The 27853-nt window shown below is 37.4% G+C and overlaps 3 protein-coding genes, 1 non-coding gene and 1 pseudogene across 8 annotated transcripts in view; 4 read left to right on the top strand and 1 right to left on the bottom strand.

The window, feature by feature from the left end:
* Window positions 1-4926, top strand: part of LOC107709655 (ran GTPase-activating protein 1-like) — an 11291-nt gene extending 6365 nt beyond the window's left edge. For both annotated transcript variants that reach the window (XM_016514241.1, XM_016514240.1), the window contains exon 16: window positions 4177-4926. In XM_016514241.1, coding sequence (XP_016369727.1) covers window positions 4177-4255 — 79 coding nt within the window. In that variant the 3' untranslated portion in view covers window positions 4256-4926. The remainder of the gene's footprint in view (window positions 1-4176) is intronic.
* Window positions 4927-5518: 592 nt separating this feature from the next.
* Window positions 5519-12168, top strand: LOC107709644 (chondroadherin-like protein; annotated as a pseudogene).
* A 337-nt stretch (window positions 12169-12505) lies between these two features.
* Window positions 12506-19135, bottom strand: LOC107709654 (lethal(3)malignant brain tumor-like protein 2). Its single transcript, XM_016514239.1, has 18 exons — window positions 19056-19135; window positions 18360-18816; window positions 17905-18043; window positions 17234-17364; window positions 17044-17158; window positions 16876-16955; window positions 16598-16715; window positions 15507-15641; window positions 15343-15431; window positions 14994-15243; window positions 14395-14471; window positions 14140-14244; window positions 13900-14047; window positions 13692-13777; window positions 13351-13585; window positions 13202-13267; window positions 12931-13086; window positions 12506-12855 (listed from the first exon to the last, which is right to left on the bottom strand). The coding sequence occupies exons 2-18, from the start codon at window positions 18729-18731 to the stop codon at window positions 12743-12745; spliced, it is 2415 nt and encodes an 804-aa protein (XP_016369725.1). The 5' UTR covers window positions 18732-18816; window positions 19056-19135; the 3' UTR covers window positions 12506-12742.
* Window positions 19136-19324: 189 nt separating this feature from the next.
* Window positions 19325-19396, top strand: trnaq-cug (transfer RNA glutamine (anticodon CUG)). The gene has a single exon. It is a non-coding gene; the product is annotated as a tRNA-Gln (tRNA).
* Window positions 19397-21593: 2197 nt separating this feature from the next.
* LOC107709650 (histone acetyltransferase p300-like) overlaps window positions 21594-27853 on the top strand; it is a 29643-nt gene continuing 23383 nt past the window's right edge. For all 4 annotated transcript variants that reach the window (XM_016514232.1, XM_016514230.1, XM_016514231.1 and 1 more), the window contains exons 1-2: window positions 21594-22058; window positions 24630-25252. In XM_016514232.1, the coding sequence (XP_016369718.1) occupies window positions 21965-22058; window positions 24630-25252 (717 nt within the window). In that variant the 5' untranslated portion in view covers window positions 21594-21964. The remainder of the gene's footprint in view (window positions 22059-24629; window positions 25253-27853) is intronic.

Genomic DNA, 27853 nt, shown 5'->3' with positions numbered 1-27853 from the left:
ACTTACTACAGGTGAAATTTTCACAATAACACCCTTACTGTATGTACAGCACACAAATATTTTCATTAAAAACTAATTCACCAAAAGTGGGTTTTTTTTATGTTCTAAAGGTTGTAGTACGCTCCTAGTGGCCTTGGATTCTACAGCAGATTATTCATATTCATATTTTATTTATTTATTTATGTGTGTGTGTGTACTGGTATATATGGTTTATGAGGACACAAATGTGTGTAATGTCATGGGTACTACAACATAAACATTGTTTATGAGGACACTTCCTGTGTCCCTGTAAAACAAAAGGCTTTAAAAAAACATACAAAATGGTGTTTTATGAAATTTCAAAGTTGCCAGTAGTTTTCTGTGAGGGGTAGGTTTAGGTGTAGGGTGATTAGAAAATACAGTTTATACAGTATAAAAACTATTACACCTATGGAGAGTCCCCGTAAACCACAAAGGTAAGTATGTGTGTGTGTGTGTGTGTGTGTGTGTATGTACAGTGCATGCATAATTATTAGGCAAGTTGATATTCTGATCATATTTTTTTTTACCAAGCACATTTTACAAATTCCAAACCACATCAATCTAAAATAATTTTTTTGCCTAATTTTATCTGTAAAAGAAAACCTACCTAATAATTATGCACACCTGAATATATGAAGATTTTCACTTCCAGCCTTCATGGACAATTATATATCACTTATAAATGATTAAATACAAAAGTAATAGTAGTTATTAAGACTAATGTGGTTTGGAATTTGTAAAATGTGCTTGGTAAAAAAAAATATGAATCGAATATCAACTTGCCTAATAATTACATACACACACACACACACACACACACACATACATACATAAATATGAATATAAATAAATAATCTGCTTATAGAATCCAAGGCCACTAGGAGAGTACTACAACCTTTAGAACATGAAAATAAAACTTTTGGTGAATTAGTTTTTAATAAAAAATAGTTGCGTGCTGTACATACAGTAAGGGTGTTATTGTCAATTTCACCTGTAGTAAGTCAGTCTGGTCACTACGAACGTACTGCAACCTTTGGAACATGAAAAAAACACTTTTGGTGAATTACAGTAATTTTTAAGATTAATTATTTACTGTATGTACAGTAAGGAAGATATTGGCAAAATTTCATGTGTAGTAAGTCAGTCTTGTAACTACAAACTACGTACTACAACCTTTGGAATATAAACAACCCTTTTGGCGAATTACAGTAATTGTTTTCTAAGAATAATTATGTACTTTACGTAAAGTAAGGGAGATATTGGCAAAATTTCACTTGTAGTAAGTCAGTCTGGCCACTAGGAATGTACTACAGTCTTTGGAACATGAAAAAACACTTTTGGTGAATTAGTCATTGTTTTTTAAGAATAATTATGTACTGCACGTACAGTAAGGAAGATATTGGCAAAATTTCACCTGTAGCAAGTCAGTCTTGTAATTACAAGCGTACTACAACCTTTGTAACATAAGAAAACCCTTATGTGAATTACAGTAATTGTTTGCTAAGAATAATTATGTACTGTACGTACAGTAAGGGAGATATTGGCAAAATTTCACATGTAGTAAGTCAGTCCTGTAACTACAAATATACTACAGCCTTTGGAACATGAAAAAACCCTTTTGGTGAATTACAGTATTTTTTTGCTAAGAATAATTATGTACTGTATGTACAGTAAGGAAGATATTGGCAAAATCTCACCTGTTGTAAGTCAGCCTTGTAACTACAAACGTACTACAACCTTTGGAACAAAAAACCCCTCATGGTGAATTACAGTAATTGTTTTCTAAAAATAATTATATACTGTACATACAGTAAGGGAGATATTGGCAAAATTTCACCTGTGGTAAGTCAGTCTGGCCACTAGGAATGTACTACAGCCTTTGGAACATGAAAAAACACTTTTGGTGAATTACAGTAATTTTTTTCTAAGATTAATTATGTACTGTATGTACAGTAAGGGTAATATTGGCAAAATTTCACCTGTAGTAAGTCAGCCTTGTAACTACAAATGTACTACAACCTTTGGAACGTAAAAAAAACCTTATGGTGAATTACAGTAATTTTTTTCTAAGATTAATTATGTACTGTATGTACAGTAAGGGTAATATTGGCAAAATTTCACCTGTAGTAAGTCAGCCTTGTAACTACAAATGTACTACAACCTTTGGAACGTAAAAAAAACCTTATGGTGAATTACAGTAATTGTTTTCTAAAAATAATTATGTACTGTACGTACAGTCAGAAAGAAATTGGCAAAATTTCACCTTTAGTAAATCTGTCTTTTAACTACAAATGTACTACAGACTTTGGAACATGAAAAAACCTTTTTGGTGAATTACAGTAATTTTTTTCTAAGATTAATTATGTACTGTATGTACAGCAAGGACGATATTGGCAAAATCTCATTTGTAGTAAGTCCGTCTCGTAACTACAAATGTACTACAGCCTTTGGAACATGAAAAAACCCTTTTTGGTCTGATTTTGGTCTGTCTAATTAATATTCATGAGCCTCTCTTCTGATTGGCCTGTTGTTTTCTGAGTGACGCACGGCCAGGCCAACCACAGGTAACTAGGGTCAGCCGACGTCACAGCGCTACCTGGAGGCAGCAAAACAAAGGGGAAACTGGAGGTGGTCCATTCAAACCAGAGCAGATTCGGCAACATGAGCTTAAAGGGGTCATATGATGCGATTTCAAGTTTTCCTTTCTCTTTGGAGTGTTACAAGCTGATTGTGCATAGATTAGATCCCTGAAGTTGCAAAGACTAAAGTCTCAAAACCAAAGAGATATTCTTTATCAAAGTTAAGACTCTGCCACGCCCCCCTAAAACGGCTCGTTCTAACACACCCCACATATCTACACGTCAACTTTTTACGGAAGTCACAATGGTTCGTGAAAAATAGCTAGAACTTTAAGAAAGCTGTGTGCATTTTACTGTGGACTGACTGTTTTTAAACTTATATGGTAGTTAAATAGCCCCTAGACCTCAGTAATCGTGAAAAAAGCCAGGAAATTTCAGTTTTGACAATATGGGACCTTTAAATGCAAATGAGCTGGTGCTCCCGCCTCCCTTTTCAGAAGAGGGTGGAGCTTCAAGATCTCATGCTTCGGCATACCGGCACCAATAAAACACGACAATATCACGCAATCTGATTGTACTGTGCAGTAAATGCGTGTTTATTAATTACACAGACGGGGAGCATGGCGCGATTAAAAATAACAACATAGCTGGTTTCATGGTGCCTTTATAAGTCCCACTTGTGATTATGAGCTCGACAAATTCAAGCGTTCGACTTCACATTGCTTCCATATGCAATTTTTAACTACCACATTCCTATTTACGATCATTCTGGTAGCACGTGAAGGCAGCATCAGTGACAACAGGCAGAGACAATGGTAGCTTTAGCAACATTAGCCTTACAGAGAGCCAAGAAGCTCTTTTGGAAAACAAAATATGGCGCGTGATGCTTACTTTGTCTGGAGCTGATGTTCGCGCACGAAGCGTTGGTATCGATTCCTCTTTCAGAAGCAAACTTTGCCCGACTCCAGCGCTGAACTGACCCTCGTTTGTAAGGCAGTCCGACATAAAATGATTAGCACAAACTTTTCCGTTTTTTTCTGGGACATTTCCTTCGAAAATGAAATTTAACCACCGTGTCCTCAGCGGTCTATGGAGACTCCTATGTTCGTTGGTGCATCCCAACACACGACACTTACAATGCCTCTTTGGCGCTGACATTGTATCTCCAGCAGCTACAGCAAGAAAACAGTAATGGCGGACTACTGCTTCTCACTCAGGGCTGTGTCTATGCTAATGGGGCAGAGAGCATCACAAATGGGCATCCCTAGTATGACGTGTATATAGGAAGAAATCTGGACCCGCTCGTTTGGAGAGACCGTTTATGATTTATTGGGATTATAAAAAAATGAGTGGGTGGATTTTTACCATTATAGGTTGGTCGTTTTCACACACTGCGGCCACAGAACTGTGTTCCTTATAAAAGTGATTTTATAAAAAAGGTGTTTTTGCATAATAGGTCACCTTTAATACCTAAAGTGTTCATATTAGAACCTTAGTGACAGTTTTGGTTAACCTATTTTTCTTGTACTATAACAATATTAAGTACATTATATTTATGTATTTGTTTGTTTTACAGAAATGGCAAAGTCTTAGAATCCTGCTGCAGTGCCAGAGATGCTCTCAAGACCACATTGGTGAAAAGGACCACTGCTTAATTCTTAACCCTCATTACAGAGCCACTGAAATTACTTAATACGGGTCAAAAATAAAACCTTGACAGGATACATGAAACTATCTAAACTATTGATCTAGTTTATATAAGTTCAGTCAATTCTGGATCCTTTTTGGCATGCAGATTTCAGACAACTGCAAAGTACATTGATGATAGTGCCTCATGACAACTAACCCAAACTGAATTTCCTTACAGATGAACTGTAGACAGTTAGATTTGAATAAGAGTGTTGTGTTCTTTCATCTCTTTTTAGAAATATTGCTTCTATTTTTATACATGAAAAGGGATAATAGGAAAAATGCATTGGATGATAATTAGGACTTAATTATCGCTTAAACCTTAAATGATTGTAATGTTATAACTGATATTTCTGAACAGTTGTTACTTAAATTGGCATGGAGCCGCATTAGCATGTTCACTCTCATGCCTTTGATTAGATGTGCCATATTGTGAAAAGGTTGGTGTTGGAATTAAAACCAAAATCAAGTAGAATAAACACCTAAGAGTCTTTGGATTGAAATGAAGAAGGCAGTGAAAGTGAAGTGGAAAAAATGTTTGGACATTAGTATATTTAATACTACAACTGGTAAGCACTGAATATTGTTATATTTGCAACATTCCATTTTGTTGATATTAAAGTTTTTTTCTTGGGGGGAAAAATCATGTCTGTGTTTCAGTGTAATGTTCACCATTTTCAAATGTAAAGCCGTTTTGCATGCAGTTATAAAGTCCCATAGGTCAACTCTCACTCCATTACACTTTCACGAAACGCCTGATGCCCCAAGTGCACTGAGCCTTGAGCAGGTCAGCAAACCTGTCAGGCGATTTTCTCAGTATCTTGACTCTGAAAAGAATATAGGTGTTGAACCACTTGCAGGGAACCTTCTCTCCTCCAGTGGTTTATTTATGTGTAACTGATGGCCAGACAGTGTGCGTCTTTGTGTGCAGCAGAGCTGCGGTCTGAAGTCTCATGGGACTCAACAGAACATATTTCGCATTTGGAAAATCACTTTTTTCGGCTGCTTCGGTTGCGGTGCCCTTAAGATGTTATGTAAATACCTTCAATCCCGCCAGTTCAAACATACCAGCAGAGCTCAACACTCCAAATACTCAAACCATGCAGCATTGGCAAACTAAACTGGCAGTTTTAATTAAGCTTGCTGATTTTTTTCTTACAAAGTGACATGAATAAGATAAATTAAGTTGTTACTTGGTGTTACCTTCTGTTTTACGCAGCAAAACCAAAATGTTTAGCCTTCCAACGTTGCCGGTTATAATGTTGCTTGCCCTTAAGTTCCATGCTGTGCAGGCAGGCAAATGCCCAAAGTTCTGCATCTGTGACAACATCCAGCCAGGGGCGAACCGGGGTGGCAACCAGTGTTGCCAACAAATTTTCAGGGGAAGTTGCTAAAGGAAGGTTGATTTGTTGCTAAAAGTTGCTAAATGATGTTGTGATGTCATTGCGGGATGACGTCATTACGTAATCAGGATGCAAAATTGTCAAATCTCAGCAAAAATAAATATTTTTTTATATATGTTAATTTAGATTTGTTCGTAACAATATAAATGCATATTATTATTATTATTATTATTAAACAAGTAAAACTACACATTCTGAACAATTATACTTTTAAGCAGTGTATTAGTAGTTAGTTAGTATGCTCTAACGCACTCTAAGAAGTCTGTAAAAAATAGTGCACAATCTACTATGTTAATATGAAGGAATTTTCTGTATTGATTTTTCCACAGGATTTTTTTACCTGCATTTTTAATTACGCATTGTATTTTGTGTTTTCTGGTATAATGGATAACGGATAATGTCCTGGAAAATTACTGGAAAAAAACAGTAACTAATTAGTTACTGTTAGTCACTGTAAGAAAAATGTAGAAAAATGGCTTGCTTTGGTGTTGCCACCCCTCATAGACCCCATGCCACCCCTTTGCCACCCTAAAAATTATTTTCTAGATCCTGCATCCAGCTCATGGTTGCTTGGGTCAACAAGAATCTCACGAGGTACCACCTACCATTGATAAGGTAATCTGTGCAAAACTATGATCACTGTGGTTTTATTTTTGCTGAATTTCTATAAAATTTTGATAATATTTGCATTGCTTGAATGCTGTCCTCTGTTTATCTCTAAGATAACAGTGAAACTTGATCTGAGAGGAAATGGCATGCAAGAGCTTCCTACAGGGGTGTTCACACACACCCCTTACCTCACCCCCCTGTCGCTGCAGAACAGCTACATCCGAAGGGTGCGGGAAGGAGCTTTCCGTAGACTCGGCCAGCTGGTCTTGCTCATCCTGGCCAACAACAACATTGAGATCCTGTACCAGGTAAGACAAGACAAAATGGATTGGTCTTTATAGTTGTAATCCGGGACAATCTTTGCATGCACCTCATAATTTTCTCTCCTAACAAACTAGGAGTCATTTGATGGGCTTTCATCGCTGAAGCAGCTAATTATTGACCGAAATAGAGTGGAGGAGATCCAGCCTGGAGCTTTTTCACAGCTTGGCCTTCTTAACCTCCTCTCCCTCACACACAACCAATTGGTGTACATACCCAACATGGCGTTCCAGGGTTTGCAGAGCATCAAATAGCTCCGTCTCCGTCACAATTCCCTCAAATGTCTGGCTACAGAGGCATTTGCTGCCCTCTTTACTCTTACCCGTTTGAGCCTGGATAACAATGAACTGCAGTTTTTTCCAACTGAGACAATGACAAGGCGAGCTTGAAGAAACATTCTAGGTTTAATACAAGTTATTGCATTAGGTGTCCTGAACAAACAATGAACTATAATTTTACAGTATTTATTAATTGTACATAGGCATTTAAAAATATATATATTTTAAGTTGGATAAATTAACATAAGTTTATGTACTATAAATAAACACTTAATGACAATATTTATAAATTAACAATAACCTCAGTGGATCATTGGTTCTTAACCAGGTGGCCAGGGTCCACTAGGGAGCATCAGGATGTCTTAAAATAAGTTAAAAACAACTAAGATATTTCTTAATTTACCCACTCAAATATTTTTTTTTCTTTGAAGAACTAAAATCCTATGGTTTTGAAAAAACTGAGGAAGACTCATTTTGAAGTGTGATTTCTAGACTTGAAAAAATCATATAAATTAAAAAAAATCTAAAAAAAAAAAAAAACTCCATGGGCATTTTCATAATAAATATATAATTTTTACTAGTTATGCTAAGCTCTAAAATATTTAATTGGATAGAAATAGTGAGTTTAAAATATATAATATTTTAAATATCCTTTATCTTTATCCTATACATACTGGTAAAAAATGTATAGCCTGAATGCACTGTAAGTCGCTTTGGATAAAAGCGTCTGCTAAATGCATAAAATAAAAAAATTTAAATGATCCAGTAAATCACAAAAAAAGTCATGTTGTTGTGGACAATTTAGGCCATGGACTTGACATGAACCACTGACATTAATAAATGCTGTAAAAAATTTTATTTGTTATTTATTAGTTCATGATACTTAATGCATTAACTAATGTTAAGAAATTGAACCTTACTGTTTTAAAAAATGTTAGTTAAAAAATGTATTGACAGTTGGATGTATGTGGGCCAATGTCCAACGATTTACTTATTTTATACAAAATATTTAAAAAATAAATACAAATTCAAAAAATATTTATTTTTTATGTATATTTATTTAGCTAAAATATATTTATAATATAACATATTGTACACAATAAGTTAAGGCATTAAGTAAATAAATAGGGTGCATATCGTTTTCAGATAAAATATATATTTTCAGTATAAACAGTTTTAGAAATTATTTTAGAATTTTTTTAATTATTATTTTTTATTATGGTTTTGCAGACATGAAGAACAAACAACAACAGACAAACAGACCCTTCATATAACAACAATCTGTGCAATGAGTAAAATAAAGCACAAAAATATGACAAAAAAGGAGAATGACAGTATACAAGACCAACATATCCTACAAAAAGTAATTACAATAGTTTTTTTTTTTTTAAAGATTGCTACCCATCTAAAATAAATGAATACATCATTAGTCCTTGTCGCTCATCAGAAAAGTAAAAACTGGTTCCCACATTTTGTCAAAATTTTCAGAGTTCCCAGAAATGGTGTATCTGATTCTTTCCAGATGTAAAGTAGAAGTAAGTCCAGTTAACCAGTCAGAAAAGAGAGGCCTAACATTTTTCTTCCACAAAAGCAGAATAACTTTCTTAGCTACAATCATACCATATTGGACAGGTACCTTCGGGTTGAGAGACTCAAGCAAATCTGACCAACCAAAAATTGCTATCATTGGGTCGGGGAGTAAAACACAGTTATAGACCTTGGCAAAGAACTGGAATATTTCTATCCAAAAACTCTGAATTTGTACACAGAACCAGAAAAGATGTGCCAGGGTACCCTCAGCGACTTTACACTTGCCACATATGGGGGAGACGGAAGGATAGAATTTGCTGAGCTTTGTTTTAGAATAGTGAAGTCTGTGTAAAACCTTGTATTGAAGAAGTTGATGTCTCGAATTTATAGAACATGAGTAAACCGATGAAAGGCATTTATCCCAGTCAGTCTCTGTAATCTGAATTCCTAGGTCTACTTCCCAAGCAGCTTTCAAATGAAAGGAGGAAAAGTTTATTTCATCTTTAAAAGCATTAACGAATAAAGTAGAACTTATTTTAAAAGCAGAACATATATGCATGTATGCTCTCATTTTTACTCATGTTTTCTTTCACTCTCTCCAGACTTCCAGAAGTAACTCGCTTAGAGCTAAGCTACAACCCCATGACCTACCTTGGAGAAGAGTCTGTATCTATGGCCAAACTTACTCACCTTTTCTTGGATCATAACTCCCTGCAGGATTTTTCAAACGCAGCTATCCTGCTTTCTCCTCGTCTCACTCATCTGGACTTACGCCATGACCAGCTGCGTGTCCTGCAGCCAATGGCCCCCCAGCTCTCCCAAACTGACTCGCCTCAATCTGGCAGGCAACCCCGGCCATCTACTGCAGCTGCTACATGCGGCCTCTGCGTGAGTGGGCGAAACGGGAGCACGTTCGCTTGGGTGGTACGTGTGGAGGTCCTGCACATCTGTCCGGTGAAAATCTGGAGGTGGTACAGCCCGCTGATTTGCACTGTCAGAGCCAGGAGGCCATGCTGAAGGCCGAGCTGGAGGAGCTGAGCAGACCCCCACCCCCAGATAAAGTCAAATGCCCAGCCAACTGTCAGTGTGAGGTGAGTGAAAACTTACTGGGGTTGATGCAAAAATAGAGTGACTGGAAAGTCTTTACATAGGTCAGTGACAAGACACTCCATTTTTCCCAAAAATGTATATATAAAAAAAAAAAAGTTAAACGTTAAAAATGCAATTCACACATACAATGACTACCGAACATCATAAATGAGGAGCAGTTTTATTTTATTAAGTAGTTTGGCATATAATGATGATGAATGTTATTATTATATCAGATAATTTGACCATTCTCATAAGGCATGTTGTGTACAGCTCCCCTAAAATCTAATAATTTATTATATTTGTAAAAAATAATAATAATAATCAACTTTTTACCTTGGAAAATAACAATTAAGATGTGTACTCAAGGTAAGGAAAATGTGTTATTACTTTCTACTTCATGTTTACACCACAGGACATTTTTGAAAATGGTATTTTTCACAAACATTAACAGTGTGTACATTTTTTTCTGTTAAATTTTCATGTTTCAAATCTTTAAAAAAAATTTAACAAAAAAGTTTTCTTTATCTAGAACTCTATGAAGGGTTATAATCATTAAAACTAAAACAACAACAACAATAATAATAATACTGATATTGTCATTGACCCACATACATTTTGCGGGCTGAGAACCACCACTCATCTTGTGAGAACAAAGGCCTCACCAAGATCCCTCGTGGTTTTTCACCAGACACGCGCCTGTTGGACTTGCAGGGCAATCATTTCCACTACATCCCTGCAAACAGTTTCCCAGACACTGCGGAAGTGGTTTCCCTTCACTTGCAGCGCTGCAAGATCCATGAGGTCGAAGATGGTGCTTTCATTGGTATGAAGAGTCTGGTCTACCTCTACCTCTCAGAAAATGACCTCACTTCATTGAGTCCTGAGGCATTCAAGGGGTTGCCCCATCTCACTTACCTATATCTGGAGAAGAATCGTTTCACCCAGTTCCCCAAAGGAGCATTCAAGCTGGTGCCTGGTCTGCTGGCTCTGCACATGGAGAATAATGCTATCGCTAAACTGGAAGCAGGGCTCCTGACAGGCGCTGAGAAACTGAGGAGCCTCTATCTCACTTCCAACGCCATCACAGCAGTTGCTCCCAGGGCCTTTGATCCTGCACCTGACTTGGATACTCTTCATCTAGGCAGCAACAAACTGAAGGAGGTTCCAAGTGAGGCCCTTTCTAAAGCCAGCAGCCTAGCAGAGCTTAATCTCTCCCATAACCCTATTCGTTTGGATTGGAGCATGGGTTTTTCAGCCAGTTGCTGCCACACTTAAACATCTTTACCTTAATCATATGGGTTTAGAAAAGGTAAAGACAAAACCTTCTCTAATGCTACAAGAAGAACACCAAACTAGGTTTGAATCTCTCTGCTATCTCTTACCTTTTGAAGGTCTCTAAAGATTCTCTAGCAAGATTGGGGTCTGGTCTGAGAAGTCTGTTTCTTGAAGGAAACCAGCTTGAGGAGCTGCCGGACTTGAGGCCACTCACAGGACTCGAGGTCATAAACTTGGCAGAGAATCCACAGGTCTGCGATTGTCCACTTTTGTCTCATCGCAAGCGAGTTTTTCTTTTTAAATGTACACCCCCATCCAAAAGTGTGGGGTAAAACTGCTAACACTTTATTATAAGGTTCTATTTGTCAACATTAATTGACTACATTAATTAAAAGAAATTAATACTTTTATTCAACAAGGATGCATTAAAATGATTAAAAGTGACATTAAACATTTACAATGGCCACATTCACACAGCAGCAGAATACGGTTGTCAGTCCTGTATTTGAGTCCTTAATATGGTTATGTTCACACACAGTTAGATTATTTATGGGAATGACAACCAGATTCTATAACCAAACTCACACCCGTAAATTTTCAGGACTCACAACCGCATTCTTAGAAAACCTGTGCTGTGTGAACAGAACCGGACTGGACAACTAGTTGTCTGATATTACTTTGGTCACTGTATGGTTACTGGTAAGAAATTTGGGCTTGACTGCCACTGCATGTTCATACAGACAGTATTTGAGATGCTACTGTAAGTTGCTGTGTGAACGGGACATTTTGAGATTCACACCTTTAAGTAAATGCGGATGTCATTCCCGAAAACTGACAGTGTGAACGTAGCCAATGTTCCAAAAGATTTCAAATAAATACTGTTCTTTTGAACTTTCTGTTCATCCTGAAAAAGTGTATCATAGTTTCTACAAAAATATAAAGCAGCAATATTTTTTAGTTTGTAGATTGTAATTTCATAATATGAATGTTTTAACTGTATTTTTGATCTTATAAATTCATGTCATGGTGTCTCTATCATTGCATTGTTGATACTGGTACTTTTTGACCCTTGTATTGTTCCTTCTGCCACTAGGTGGATTGAGCAGGTGAATCTGAAGGTCAGAGCCACCTGTGGCCACCCACCAGAACTCAGAGGTCAAAGGGTCAAAGACATCCGTTTTTAAAAGCTGCCCAGGGGAAAAGCCTCCTCCTATTCAGCACCCAAAACCAACCAAGGCCGCAAAGACTGAATCTGCTCTAATCAGCCCTCCAAAAGTCATCAAGATAGTTAAAGCCAAAGGCAAACCACGCAAAAGAGCAAAACCTAATACAGTGCAGAAACGTACCACAAAGAAAAGGAAGTCAGAGTGATTCTGCTGTATTTAAATCACTGTAACTGATGTAGATAAATATAACCTGAACCCTATTTTACACAAAGTTTACATCGAAGGTGCTAGTTTAAATATATGACTGTTTAGAGTGTACAATTAACCTGCTTGATTTTCAAGGGATGTACTATGCTACGTCACTGGTCAATAAAAAAAATTACAAACTTCTAGTAATATACCTTGTAATCACAGAGAATTTGAAGACATTTTTTTAATTCTGTTGTGAAAAATGAATTAAGACAGAAGGTGCCTTAACGCAAATGAAATCATTTAAATAGAAGACTGCAAGATTTCAGTCATGTGGAAAAAAATAAGAACTTTAGAAAAATAAAGTAATATTATAATCACTTAACATATCCTGTAGTTTACACTTAACAGCTTGGTTGATTTAAATAACTACCAGTGTTATTTCATAAAAAAAAAGGTTAATAAACAGACTACCAATGTTTAATATTAAAATACACAAAATAGACAATCTACTTTACATTTTTACCTACATTTTGTTATATTGGCAGAGTAGTGATCCATTAAAAACTTTAATTATAACAGGTGGTGGGTTAAACCGAGTCCTCCTGTTTGAAGGTTGCGAAGGGTTCCGGGTTGTCATTTTCTTTGGTTTGTGCACTGGATAATAAGTGGGTTTCCATTTCCTCCACCTTTACTGAAATAACTGTAGAGACACAGGCAAACCATGTCAGAACTAAAGATATATATATACATATTATTTGAAGAGATTGCTACATACTTTCTTCCTCAGGTTCAGTCTTTATTTGTAAGATAAAGGGAGTGACAGAAGGGTTTGATGCCTCTTGTGATTGATTCGTCTCTGGATTCTCATTGGGCTGTGTGGGCTGGGTTTTAGATGTGCATTTACTCATGTTTTTCTTTATAAATCTTCGCCCTAAAGTGAAAAATACAGAATCATAGGAGAATGAAAGGAAGGTAATGACAACATTTTGACATTCGATAAATGTAACCATCATAAAGTAACCAATAATAAAAAAAATTAAACGTACTCCTTTTCCCCATAAAAGGTTTTGCCTTTTTGCTTGTGTGTGAGCGTTCCTGACCCTGAGGTGGTTCTACACAGAGAGCAAAATACAACATGTAGCAATCAAATTTTGGACTGCATATATGAATACCATGAAAATTACAATTATTTTACCTGGGCCGATGGGTGGCTGCAGCTGGTAGCCAGTGATTTCACACCAGCCCACAGGATAAATTTCAGGGGACTGACAGTCTACCCACTGATCAAACTCAGGCTCCCAGCCATCAAAGTGAAGAAGGAGAAGCCGGCCTACGCAGCGCCTAACAGTGGCAACACACACCAACCGGGGCTCCATGAGGTCCACTGCCTCTAGCTTCATACCTGAGGTAAAGCCGTGGCCTACATCACCCTGGGAAAGACGTATGAGGGAGGGACCACAAGATGAGCTTAAAACATAATAAACCCACATATGCATTAACATATTGTATATAGCTCAATTGACAAAAAAGTTTTACTGTGTTGAAAAGTCTTCGTGGAACAGCTACAGTTCCTGTTTCTTCTTCTAAATATTTTGTCCATGTGAATGTGGCATGATCATAACCTGATGAGAAAGGAGGCAATGTCAACAAACTATAAAATTGCAAATAAAGGCTCTTTTGCTTAAATATATATATATATTTTTAGCAGTTGAAGACAACTGGAATAATCAGTTCAGCACATTACCAGGAGGTAGAGTAAGAGGGATGTCGTTGTTCTCGCAGTATCCAACAGGTAAAATGGCATGAGAGCTGGCATGGTAACAAAACCAGTCAGAACCATCACCGATCTCGACACCGTCAATGCCTACCATGATGTATCCATCCAGCAACACCTGAGTGATAAGATAAGCCAGGTCAGTGCAAACACTTTCAACAAGGTACTGAAAGTATTCACTTAAAGTCATAAATAGTGGCTGTATCATACCTTACGGACTGATGCAACGCAGATGTTCCCAAGGTTCAGAGGATCAATTGCTTCAAGTTTCATGCCTTCCTCAAAAAACGTATCTCCCATGTAAACAGTCCTCAACTGTTTGCATACAGTAAGGAATTATACATAGCTAATTACAATACATAACATAAGATTTTTGAACTAACATTAACACAAAAAGTAAAAAAAAAAAAGCCATGATAATATTTTAGTTTAACAACATTTTAGTGAAATGGTATATGCACTAACCTTCCTGAACTGATGTGGCACACTGTTATGAAGGACTTTGCGAAATGCTGGATGGCTACTCATGTTGACACTCGTATCTGTGTGAGAAATACTCATCATATGATCTACAAATAACCTAATGACAAAAACAATAAGTGAAAGAAAAAAAAAAAGGTATTATGCGAGCCGGAAACAGGCTTCCATACGAAAATAATAATTTTTACAAAAATAAATAAATGATACAAATGAATAAAATACAAATTCCCTTGTTTTTCTACGGAGCCCTGCACATGACGTAAAAATGATCATGACGACAAAGAATTTGTTCAAAAGACTTATTCATTTGTGGCAACGTTTTATTAATTTCACTCCCTCATGTTCCCACGACTGGCTACCATTTAACTAAAACAAGCCTACAAATAAATAAGTCATCGGAACAAATTCTTCTTATATAACCACATCTGTATTGGACAATTATGAAAGATAACAAGAAAATCCAAATGTCATGTGTGGGGATCAGTATTTTTCAGCTTGTTCATGTAAAATTTTCTGCATGCTTGTACTGACATTTTGTGTACCTGTCTGTTTCCATGCTTATATAAACCACAGTTTCTTCTCACCCGTTTCTTTGATTGAGTGGCCCACTCTTTCAGACCAGCCTACAGGGTGTAATAGAGGACTCTGCATGTGACACCAGAAATCTGAGAGCACTTCACCCGAGGGTCCCAGGCCCCCGTCCTCATACAGCAGTCGGAGCCGGCCTCCTACGACAGTATCCACCACTGCCAAACGAGTACGGCTCACCTGCGAGCGATCGACCACCTCCACCCGAACCCCCTGCCTGAACGGACACCTCAAACTGTCTGCCATCTGAAACACAGACAGATGGGAAACAGAGAATGACAGTTATGCAGAGAAAAAAGAAAAATAGATGGCATCAATGGAATATTAATTTGCCAGTGCTGTCACCTTGACATGAAAGTCAACAGGAAGAGTGTGTGCTCCAACCAGTCTCTCCATCAGGTAGGATTTCCAGTCTTTAATATGCTGATGGACCTCTGCAGGAAAAAAATGGTCAAGCTTTTGCATTTTTATAGAATTGATACCCGATGACCTATGGTGTAAACGCTCACCTTGAGGGGGGACCAGGAGCTTGCTGTTCACTGCACACCAGCCTATAGGATGAACATCAGCCGTGCCTAAGTTACACCACAGGTCATGGCTGTCATCATCCTCAAAACCCTCATGGCGCAGAAGAGCTTTATAGCCTGAGAGAAACACAACAAATCTATTTATCACACAATATCACATAATTATAATTAACCTTAATTGCATTCTAAAAATGTACAATGTTTAGCATTTTAAATGTTTTATTAAAATAATATGTATTACAACCTAATAAACTACTATGTGAATGTACAACTTTAAAAACATGTTGTCATATAAACATACAGTCACTGTAACCACTGTCTATGAATCAAACAACACTGTATTTTTGTTTTTGTATGCAGACAGGCTTGTTTGATAGTTTAATTAGTATTGGATCCTTATTGTCTTTGTATATTAATTTGTTGTTACAAGTTATTTGATACAGACTGCAAACTCAAAATTTGGGGAAATTATAATAACTTGATAAAATATAAATATAATATACGCTAACGTTCAGTTTGAGGTCAGTAAGTTTTTTTAAAATAAATTAACACTTTTATTCAGCAAGGCTACATTAAACTGATTGAAAAAGTGAAAGTAAATACATTTATAATATCATTCTATTTCAAATAAACAAAGTTTAAAAAACAAACAAAAAAAACGTTCTATTCACCAAAGACTCCAGAAAAAAATATTATGGTTTCCACAGAAATATTAAGCACGCAGTACAACTGTTTTCAACACTGATAATAATAATAATTTTTAAAAAATTCTTGAGCACCAAATCAGTAAGACTGAAGTAATGGCTGCTGAAAATTCAGCTTTGCCTTCACAGGAGTAAATTACACTGTAAAATATAATAAAATAGAAAACAGTTATTTTAAATTGCAATAATATCTCACAATATTACGGTTTTTACTGTATTTGTATCAAATAAATGCAGTCTTGGTGAGCATAAGAGACTTCTCAAAACAAAATAAATCTTACCAACCCCAAACTTTTGAATGATAGCATTATTATTTAAAATATATATTTATATTTTATTTTAAATATTAATAATATGGAGTTTATATACCTGCCAGCTGTACAACAGTGGCGATCCAGTACACCTTACTTGGCAAGGCTGTGTGAGTGTTGAGAACCTCCACTTTTAACCCCACATAGATGTCGTCCCATTGAGCGCAGAGTGGGGCCTGTGATATGGGGAGTAATGTATATTGACCGTGATAATGCAATAGCAACAATCATGTGATAGACATTTGAGCATTGTTGTACACATTGTTATAACATTCACTACATTTCTCTTTCACAGGAAGATTTTTGCAAGAATCACGGTGGATAGAAATCACTCACATGTCTGAAGCAGGATACAGGGGCAGCGAGGAGGCCACTTTTCTCAAGGTAACTACCCCAGTCGAACCCAGCCAAAGTAGCTTGGAAGTAGACAGTACAACATCAACATTTAAACATTTGTAAAGCTCACTGTAGTGAAAAGTGAGAGTAATCTGTGTGTTTTCTTACCATCTTGTCCAAATGCTCTGCTCTCCTGATGCTGCTCATTGGTCTTTGACTGTGAAGCCTCAGTCTGTGATTTCAGAGACAGTTTGTGTGATGACTTCCTAGTGGGTGGTCTTCCCTAAGTACAAGGACACACCAACATTTTATCACGGTTCACATAAATGCGTAGAAATACTATACCAGACAATCCCACCTGCAGCCGTGCAAGAATTGAGGATTTCTTTGAGTTGGATGAGTATGAACGCGAGCACGACACACTACAGAAGCGCTTGGACCTGGAGAATGTTTCCGTGGTGCCTCTGGTTCCACACATTTCACATGTAACTGCAGACACATAAAATTTAGTGGGGTTTACATATACTTGTCCATGGCATGCACTTGTCCATGTTCATTAATATAAGTGTTCCTGAATTTACCTATTCCATCACTTTCTGACCAGGAAGAAAGTGTTGCAGAATTATTAACATCACACATATATATAATATATATATATATATATATATATATATATATACACACCATTGGTCAAAAGTTTGGAATAAATAAGATTTTAGTAATATTGTATAATATTACAATTTAAAATAACGTTTCAAAGCAGCTGTAACTGTTTATATGTTTTATTACTTTTTATATTATTAAATCTAATTTATTCCTGTGGTGGCAAAGCTGAATTTTCAGCCAATACTTCAGAGTCACATGATCCATCAGAAATCATTCTAATATAATGATTTGGTGCCCAAGAAACATATCTTATCATTATCAATGCTGAAAACAGTTGTGCTGCTTAGTATTTTTGTGATATATATATTTTTCAGGATTCTGAATAGGAAGTTTAAAAGAACAGCATTTAGTTCCTGAATTTACCTATTCCATCACTTTCTGACCAGGAAGAAAGTGTTGCAGAATTATTAACATCATCATCACTGGAATTCTGCTGATCGTGGTCTTCTCCATCAAATATTCTTTCTTCTCCATCATTCATAAATGTCAATTCCTGTTCATCCTTTTAGGAAAAGCAAAGTTATTTATTAATTAAATCAAACCAATGGTGTTAAAAACTGCTCAAGAAACATATCTTATCATTATCAATGCTGAAAACAGTTGTGCTGCTTAGTATTTTTGTGATATATATATTTTTCAGGATTCTGAATAGGAAGTTTAAAAGAACAGCATTTATTTTAAATAGATTATAAATATCTGTACTGTCACTGTCATTAATTTCTTTTTTTATATTACTGATCGCAAAATGTATTAATTTTCCAATTACTATTATATTTATTTGCAGGTTTGGGCCTCCACCAGAGGCGTGAGATACCCACTGATGCGAGTTGCTGAGGTTCAGTGGTCTCTCCGCGTCTCCTCTTCGTACATAAGGAACAGGAGACACCTCTACCTCCGCAGTTACTGCACGGTGGTCGAATGATGAAAACCGTCGGGACAGCTCCATCCTTCAGCCTCAGCCCTTTGAATCCCATTGTCTTTGCAGCGGCATAAGATTTCGGATCAAAGCAGTCCTTGCTGAAGTGCTCAGAGCATAGATGGGAGTACGTCTTGCCGACCCATTTCTTTCGGGTCTTCTGGACCTGTTTCTCCCATTTAAGGAACTCCTCGGGGTCTTTGGGAAATCTGAACATTGAGACATTTTGCCCGCTGAACTTCCCGCAGCCATAAGCAACACATCGGTTAGGCATTTGTAATTTTTAATACAGATGTGGGATCGTATAGAGGTCCTCAGCGTCTTCAGGAATGTAGTCTGCAGATGGCTTCAAGTAGCGACTGCGAATTACGTTCAAGAAGCATTAAAACAGTTAAAAATTCCACCAGATAACATTAAACCACATTGCTTCACGGTTATTAGCACTCATTCAGTGGTGCAAGCATATAGACAAATATTTGAAGAGCATCTGAGAGCTCTGTATAAATGGTAAACCATGACATACACTGACCAAAAGTCAAAGCAACAATATGAACATTGTTGTGTGTAAAAGAGAACTCCACAACAACACATTTCTCACCTGCTTTTCCACTTAAAGCCAATGTGGAGTGAGAGGAGTGGTTTGCTTATCGTGAACAGCGCATTATCGCCATCATCCGGACTGGAGAAGCAGATTACGTTACAAAATGGTTTCATTAACCTGTATGACTTTATGCGCTGGATGTTTGTAAAACGATGTGATGATTAAAAGCCTTAGTTTCATAGAAAACTATTTATATATATATCTATTATACATGAAATGTTAATTCAACAATATTGGAATAGTCTACGCATGACGCAGCACAGCGCGGTTCCATGGTGGAATGGTTAGCACTCTGGACTCTGAATCCAGCGATCCGAGTTCAAATCTCGGTGGAACTTGATTTTTGTTTTCCGTGAGGTAAAGGGGAGTCAAGTACTTGTGCTTATACTTACAGTTAAATGAATATCAATCAATAATAAAAAGGAAAGCCAAATTAGCGCTTAACCAAAAATGATATTGCCAGTCTGGAAGCTGTAATGCTGAAATCACATGACTGTACCTGTACTCATGGTTGGCTCCTCCTTTCTGCAAAGCTGAACTGGGTCAGTAAAGTAACACACTACTAACACTTGTTATAAGTGGAAAGATAAAAACGAACTATTAATCCTGTTAAATAAGTTCATTCACAACTGCATGCATGTACAAGTTCTCTAAAAGGCAGGAAATTAATATACTAGCAGAGTCTTTTATTTATAAGTGACTATGTTAAATTGAATTAGTAAGTTTTATATATGTGAAGTTGTTTGAACAAATATCATATGGCCTATCATCCAGTTTTTGTAGGTCCTATATGTAAAGTCCACTATTGAGGCCAGGCAGAGTGGCCCCACTTATACCGTTTTGTCCCAGGCCCCATTCATTTTATCACTAGCTCTCTGATGTTGTACAACTCCAAACACATTAGAACTGACAATTTCTTGGCATTTTTGTGTGCAGTATTCATCAGTCGGTCAGTGAATGGACAGTGGGTCAGCTGTGGGTAACCATAACCTTGACAAGTAACCTTAGTGCCTTTAGTAAAGTAAAGATTCTAGCATATAAGAAAAGAGAGAGACAGCTTGAGGCTTATGTTGAAATATGGGAAGACAGATGATATGTGAAGGGTAGATATTTCGGATTGGGATGCATAAAGTGAGGTCATCAAAACAATAGAGTAAATTAAAAAAACGTTATTTTAATTAATACATTCATTTTATAAATATAGGCCTAACATTGCCAGCCTCAGAGGCACTATTATAAGTCCTTTGGGAGTATTGATAACTGTCCTGCAATTATTGTCATAAAAGTTCCCAAAAGATTGATTCGCTTAGCCACATTGTGGGGTTATTTATTAATATTAACGCCTTGAGATGTACCATCTCATTTTCGAGGGGGTCCCATATTAAGGCACCTTTTCCTTTCATCTAATATATATGAATGAAAATTGTACTCTGGACTTGTTAAATTCTCTCCACTTTTGCCAAATTAGCACTGCTTACAAAACAAATTAATACATTTTTCAATACGGCAAACTACTTCCATAAAAATAAAGCACTGGAGAGCATTTTCACTCCAAACTTCTCCAAAACACTTTCAATCCTTTGTTATAGAATGAAGTGTAGAAAATTAATATCAAGATAAAATAGCCTGCTTCATTATTGCCAGCCAATGAGAAATCAAAGGCTGATCTACAAAGTTATTTTCTAATAACTTGCCACTAAAATAAATGAGATAATATAAAAAAAAAGGCAATCTGTGTTAATTATTAATGTAAAACATGAATCTTTATTAATGTAAAACATTAATATTTATTAAAAGAATTTAACACAATTTAGGTGTCATGTCATCCAACAGGGACAATCACCACAATTTAAATTAAATTAATTAGAGTAAGCGTACACCATATAATGTCTTAAAATTCTGTATATTAGCCATTTTTAATTTCTAGTGTAATGAACGAAAATGAACAAATTACTGTAAATATAGATCGAAAGTTGTATAAAAGAATGTTGCTACAGAATCAGATGCTGGATTTTTTTCTTCGTTATTCTAAATTCATATTCCACAGCATGCAATTCTTGCATACATCAAATCAAATGTAATTCTTAACTTTGTTTTGTGCATAATATATAATAAGTTAAAATACTCATTAAAGTGGGATATTGTAGGTTATTTATTCCTCTTTTTGAATAAGTAGCCTACTTTTAATTCACTGCATCTAATAACTAAATCCTGTTAAATTCAACCATGTAAATCTAGTATAGCTGATAAGATTTCAATTACTTCTTAAATTTTGACAATTTTCCATTAAAATTCCAAAATAAAACAATGTGAATTTGTATTTTCATAACAAACTAAATTTAATAATTCTGTACTAACATTTTCAGAAATTTAAATACCTACTTGACGTCTGTTTAAAAAACACAGTTAAAGAAAGAAAAGAAAATTCACATTTTGGCTCAATTGAACTTTTTATACTATTTTGATACCACTTGATACTAACATGACCGTACGACAGACTACAAAACACACCTATGTTGCGAACAGATACGGCAGACGAGGAAATTTATTTCAAACACATCATCGCTCAATTCTGTATCTCTTGACGGGACTAGACGAGTTACTGTAGAGTCGCTGCGACCGTCTTTTTATCCTTTCTTGACGAGCCGACTCCCCCTACCTCCTCCGCTTGCAGAATTGTATAAAGAACACAAATCGGACTGGGGAGGGTGGTTGATACGCCGAAGCTGAACTCGAGAGGCGAACCCAGGAAAGAGGAGTATTTGTACACGGGACTTTCCCCCCCTTCGTCCCTAAAAAGGAGGGGGAAATGTCATATTTTTAAAAGCGATATTTTTTAAATCGAGGATTACGTATAGGCTTAGCCGCCTATCTCTGAGGATATATATTTTAATTCGTTAAAAAATATGGCCGAGAACGTTCTGGAGTCTGGCCCGCCTTCAGCGAAGAGGCCTAAACTGTCCTCCCCTGCTCTATCTGTCTCCGTCAGCGATGGAAACGGTAAATATTTATTTTGTTTAATTTTTACGATATTGAATATTTGAATCACTGGATGCTTGTTTTCTATATACCCATGCACACTGGAGTCTTTAAGCGGGGAATGGGGTTTTCTTTTTAGTTTTGTGCCAGGCTAGCAAGCTCAGGCTAGTTTGGGAAGCTAACGACGTCGGGTCCGCACGAGACTAGCTTTAGCTTGTCATTCCAGCTAGGTTAGCATTAGCGTTTCTCTGTCGATGTTGGGATTAACTCACAGCGGCTGCACGCTGCTTTCCCTCAGCGAGGGACTGTGCTTGGTGTCAACTGGTGTAAATGTAAAACTAACGGGTGCAAGGAAAAACAATATTGGAGCTACAGTGGCAATAACAGTAGTGTTTTTTGTTTTGTTTTTTTTTGGTGTGTGAAACGCCTGTTTCGGTTTGGTTCCCACTTGCAAAGAGTTGGGATCACTTCTTCAGATAATAAATATAATGTATAAAGATTAATAAAAAATTGCATCAATAATTAGGCTTCTACGAATAGATTCTGAAAGCCTAGTCTTCACATTTAATCAATGCTCCTTTATTTACTAATGATCGACATTGATTAGCCTGCTAAACTGTGAATCAATCAACTTCAAAACTTTCTGACTGCACTTGAACACTGTTGTTTTCACAAACTACTCGTGTGCAGCGAGCACAAACTTTAGCCTCTGTTCCTTGTGTTTTACTCCACATATTTTCCTGTTCTTTTTAATGTTAATAAATGTGATTAATATTGGTTAGCTAAGATGGTCAGCTAATAACAGACTGATGCTCAAGACCCGCACATCAACTCCCTGCCATTGTTAGCTAGATGCAAATCAACCAATTCCTCATTATTTTAAGGTCCAGAGGTTTATTCACTGGTTTGAACTTATTTGCTTGTTTATGGAGCTTGAATGGAAGAGGCTTAATGTTTATGTGATTTGGAGGATACCAATGTACTTGTGTTGTGTTTGAGTGAGTTAGCTTGCTGGCTCAAATAGCCTTTTAGTGCGTCGGTCATTTTTTCGGATCTTGATTTCCATTGTTCAGCCATAACACAACTGACGAGCATGTCTCTTAAAAACAAACCATAAAACTCATTTAAACCTTAGCGATGCGAATTATTACCACACAAGTGTCCTGATGTTTCTTATTAAATGTTAAAGGTTCGAGTTATTATACTTGAACGTATCTTCAAAAGCGAAGTACGTTTCTTTGTTGATGTCTCTAACTCGAGTTTGATCCGGTACATATATAAGTGTACATATATGTAAGGAAATTACATACTTTATTTATTTATTTATTTATTTTTACTTTCGGATAGATGCAAATGGTAGGTGTGGATGATTGCAATACTTGCATAAATAAGTTTCCTTTATACATTTTTAGTGGAATTAAAAAATATATATATATTTTTTAAGATTTAATCAATCTTATCACAATAAAATACCATTTTAAATGAGCAAGCATCACCAGCAAGTCTCATTCACTAGAGTCTAAGTAGTGACTACCTGAATACATTACATCCTAATTCAACAACATGTACTCATATCTGTTTTTAGCTTCCTGTCAAACCACAGCCCGCCATTTCAGATAGTCATTAATAAACACCGCTGTCAGATTTCCAGTGAAGTGGCTGTGGAAGTGGCACATCATTTTGGATTGAATGACAACTTTATGTAGTGATGACAGGACATGCCCATGTCATTACACTCAGTTTTGGGATGCACTTCAAAAGTACAAATGAATAAATCACAAACTGTTTTCATAATATGTTGATAGAAAGTGGTCACGGTGGTCTTTTCTTAGCTTCATATAGGATGATTTATCCATTTCAGCTGCCCATGCTGTATATATTCATGCATTCTTAAGGGCCGTTCACACCGAGAACAATGAATGTAATGATAGCTATAAAGCGTCCACACCAATGCATGATCACGTTCTGTTTATAATAAGTGCATGCTGCAGTTATGTTAAACTCTTTAAAGTCGTGTGGATTATCATTGGCCTGTCAATGTTTTTATAATTTAATCACCTGGAGAAAAAAATGTTTCAGAAAGCGATTCCAACAAAATTTGTTCCTCTGTGTCATTATAGAATTAGAATGATTATTAAAACTATAGTTTTGTCGTCCATTGTGTGAACATGCCTTAACTGTAATTTTTTCATGATTATAAAAGCACTGATTTAACTGATGTTGTACGCAGATTTAAAAGTCATTAACACAATGCATTTGTGAGTTCTGCCTTAAATCTCAAGGCATAGGTCAGTGGAATGGAAAAAATATGTAAGGTCTTGAGAGGGCACAACAGTGTAACATGTCCATGTAGCTCATTTACGTCGAAAAGCGGTGCAGTGGAATGCAAAAAAACAAAACATGCATTCTGTGTGAATGGCCCCTTAATCCATTCTTCGTTTTCTCCCAATGAACTTTTCATTTGATGTTCTTTCTTATGTCCAGATGTCAAAGTGTTCAGGTATATTGCTGAATCTATCCCAAGACGAGGATATATTATGTATTATTCTCCCATCATTAAACCTGCTTCTAAATTCTCATTTCCTGCTGTAGATTTTTGCTCGCTTTTTGACCTGGAGCATGACCTTCCAGATGAGCTGATCAGTTCCTCCGAGCTGAGCCTAGCAAATGGAGGGGACCTCGGCCAGTTGCATGGCAATTTGGGTAGTGGGGGCGGGGCCATTGGAGGAGTTGTGTCCAGTGGCCAGGATGCAGCGGCCAAACACAAGCAGCTCTCTGAACTCCTCCGGCATGGATCCGCATCTGCAGCACAGCAGCAGGGTGCGATGGGTAGCCCAGCAGGAGCCTCAATGGGGCTTTTTGGGAATATGAAGGCTTCACCAGGTACTCAGGGCATGGGCCCGCAAGGGCAGCAACGTCTTTCCCCGCAACAGGCCACGCTTATGCAACAGCAGCAAATGGCAGGGATGGTGGGCAACATGAACAGGAATATGCTCGGACCTCAGAAAGGCAACGGACAGCAGCAAGCAGGAGGGCCTGCGCCTCAGCAGCAAAACATGCTGGGAGCGCAGATGATGAACGGATCGCCCAGAATAGGACATCACAACCCGGGCATGGGCAGCAGCAGTAACCTGTTAGCAGAGGCTCTTCAACAGCACCAGACAGTAGGAGGTCAGGGGGGACTGAGGGCACAGCAGCCTGGAGCAATGAACAAGGTAGTGACAACATCATCAATGTTGGTCTGAGGCACCTTATAGAAATGCTTTATGTTGGCCAAAGTTATCCTGTTTATTCCTCATTAGAGATGCATGAAAAAATGGTAAAAAATGGTATCAGCCAATAAATGTGAGATTTTGTGTTAAGTTTCAGTATTGGACCAATATATTTAAAGGGGTCCTATTATGCTCTTTTACAAAGTCTTGATTTTGTTTTGGGGGTGTACTAGAACAGGCTCTCATACTAGGTTGTTCGAAAAACACATTATTTTTCACATATTTTACATTATTACAACACCTCTCTCCCCAGTCTGGCATGAACGGCTCGAATAGTTCCTGTTAGAGGTCTACACGGGTCCACAAATTCGAACACGAAGAGACCCGTAAATGTGCTACACTGAACCGACCCGGACCCGTCTATTATTTTGAAAGTTGGACCCGGGCCCGTGCAGAACCGAGAAATGTCAAAAATGTACAACCCGGAACCGACGCGGACTGTCAATTATTTCAAAGATGGACCCGAACCCGGCCGGGAAGACACAGGCCCGACTGGACCCGATCGGCACATATTCCACAGCAAATTGCTATTAACAAGTTGCGAAAATTAAACTTTTTGTCTTACCTAATGTAAGAAGCCTTCTCCCTTGTACCTGACTGTGATGCACACAATCCTCCTTGCCAAGAAAGTTCCATCCGTGTTATTCCTCTCTTGCCAATTGAAATGCGTAATCCACTCATTATTCCAGTTTCAAAAGTCCACTTGCTGTCACGGTGACGGATGACAAATGCGACTTTGCAGTTTTGCATTTTTTGTATCTCGAGTCAACTTGCATAATAATTTAGACCGTTTGCCCATTTGGATTATAATAACGATTGCTCGTCCAGTGCCATGGCTGCTGACGTTAGCTTTACTTATTTGCTATCATCTCTGTGCTCTCTGAGCCGAGTCTGAGCAAAAATGTTAGATATAACAACAAGACGGTTCATTCATAATATTATTTAAAAAATAATCAATAATAACTCACATCACTCATGAAGGTATCCATTATCACCGCACGTGTGCATTAACTCTCCGCCCACCCTGCTTCTGATGACGTCGCTCGGGTTTTTTTCCCCACTTTATTTCAAATGACCGCGGCTCAAATAGTTCCTGTATCAAATGAAGGTCCGCCTTCTGAAATACGAAAAGTGCTGTTATTGGTTAGCTGGGCCAGTGTGTGTTGTGATTGGCAGCACTCGGCGCCTGGTCTGGAAATGTCATGCCCCTTACCATAGCCTCCTGCGAGCTTCAGTGTAAATATTGTGTCAAAATCGAATCAATTTGAGCGCGATTTAAACCCGGATGATTGTAACCACTCTAAGTTCGTCTGCCTTGGGAAAGCTAGCGTGTCTCCGACATAGTGATAACACTCGTTGCCTTCTTTAGTGCAGCTCAACCAGGTCTCGTCCCATTTGTCGATATTTGTGATATCATAAATCCCGGAAAATATGCGTTGTAGTTTTTGAAAAGTTATTTCTGTTAAATAAAGTATCTCCTTTTGAAGTGGACTTTGAGCTTTGTAACTTTGTAGATCTTTTTTATGCTCAAACAGCAACATTACAGACTAACTAAAGTTGAAAAAGTGAAAAAGCATAATGGGACCCCTTTAAGATGATAAATTATAGCCAAATGACGACAACTTTTTGGGGCAATAATCCCTCCCTTCCAGCAACCTGTTACTCACACGAGATCGCAGCAATTAACAAATGACAACAATCCAATCAATTCCAGATGGACAAAATCATGCGTTTCACACTGATATACACTGCAATAGAGAAGAAAAGATGATCACAACAGTTTTATTCCAACTTTAATTTTAAAGGGGTCATATGATGCGATTTCAAATGTTCCTTTCTCTTTGGAGTGTTACAAGCTGATTGTGCATAGATAAGATCCCTGAAGTTGCGAAAACTAAAGTCGCAAAACCAAAGAGATATTCTTTATCAAAGTTAAGACTCTGCCATGCCCCCCTAAAACGGCTCGTCCTAACACGCCCCCACATATCTACCTCACTATGTGGAAATATTAGCATAATGCAGCCCAAATGTGCACGCAAAGAAAGAAGGCGTGGTTTCAGTAACCGCAGTTAGTGTTGAAGCAGCCATGTCAGGGAGACGCTGTGTGTTTCTAGGCGAAAGCAAAAGCACTTTATTTGGCCTTCCAAAAGTAGATGCATTTAGGAATCTAAGATCACTTACAACAGAACAGCAATGCATTCTATGGACGACCGTTTAGTGAACCTAGGAGAGGAGGTAATTCTGACTTTGCTATGACAATCTGGCGCTTCTGAATCAGCTACTGTTTTGCTATTAGTTTAAGTATTTGCTATTGACTGATCAAATGCGGAGTTTTGCGCATCATGTGTGTGTGTGTGTGCGCGCGCGCGCCATTTACCTGTTGCGTTGCCCCTGTGGTTTATGTTATATTGGTAAGACTAGCAGACCTCTAAAAACTCGCATCTCTGAACATCGATGTGCAATTAGACATCGCGATCCAAAAAGTCCGGTAGCACAGCACTTTGCAGATTCAAGACACTCAGTTTCCACTCTTCAGTACATAGG

The sequence above is a fragment of the Sinocyclocheilus rhinocerous genome, unplaced genomic scaffold (assembly GCF_001515625.1).
Source record: "Sinocyclocheilus rhinocerous isolate Xijiao unplaced genomic scaffold, SAMN03320098_v1.1 scaffold4100, whole genome shotgun sequence".
In the NCBI taxonomy this organism is placed as follows: domain Eukaryota; kingdom Metazoa; phylum Chordata; class Actinopteri; order Cypriniformes; family Cyprinidae; genus Sinocyclocheilus; species Sinocyclocheilus rhinocerous.
Note: the sequence above shows the minus strand (reverse complement) of the source record. Positions and strands in the feature narration are given on the sequence as shown.

Coding starts and splice junctions, on each gene's coding strand:
- LOC107709654 (XM_016514239.1), bottom strand. CDS start 18,731: ATGCCTAACCGATGTGTTGCTTATGGCTGCGGGAAGTTCAGCGGGCAA. Junction 17,159..17,233: donor CAATTCTTGCACGGCTGCAG/GTGGGATTGTCT, acceptor CCTTGTACTTAG/GGAAGACCACCCACTAGGAA. Junction 14,245..14,394: donor TGCCACATCAGTTCAGGAAG/GTTAGTGCATAT, acceptor GTATGCAAACAG/TTGAGGACTGTTTACATGGG.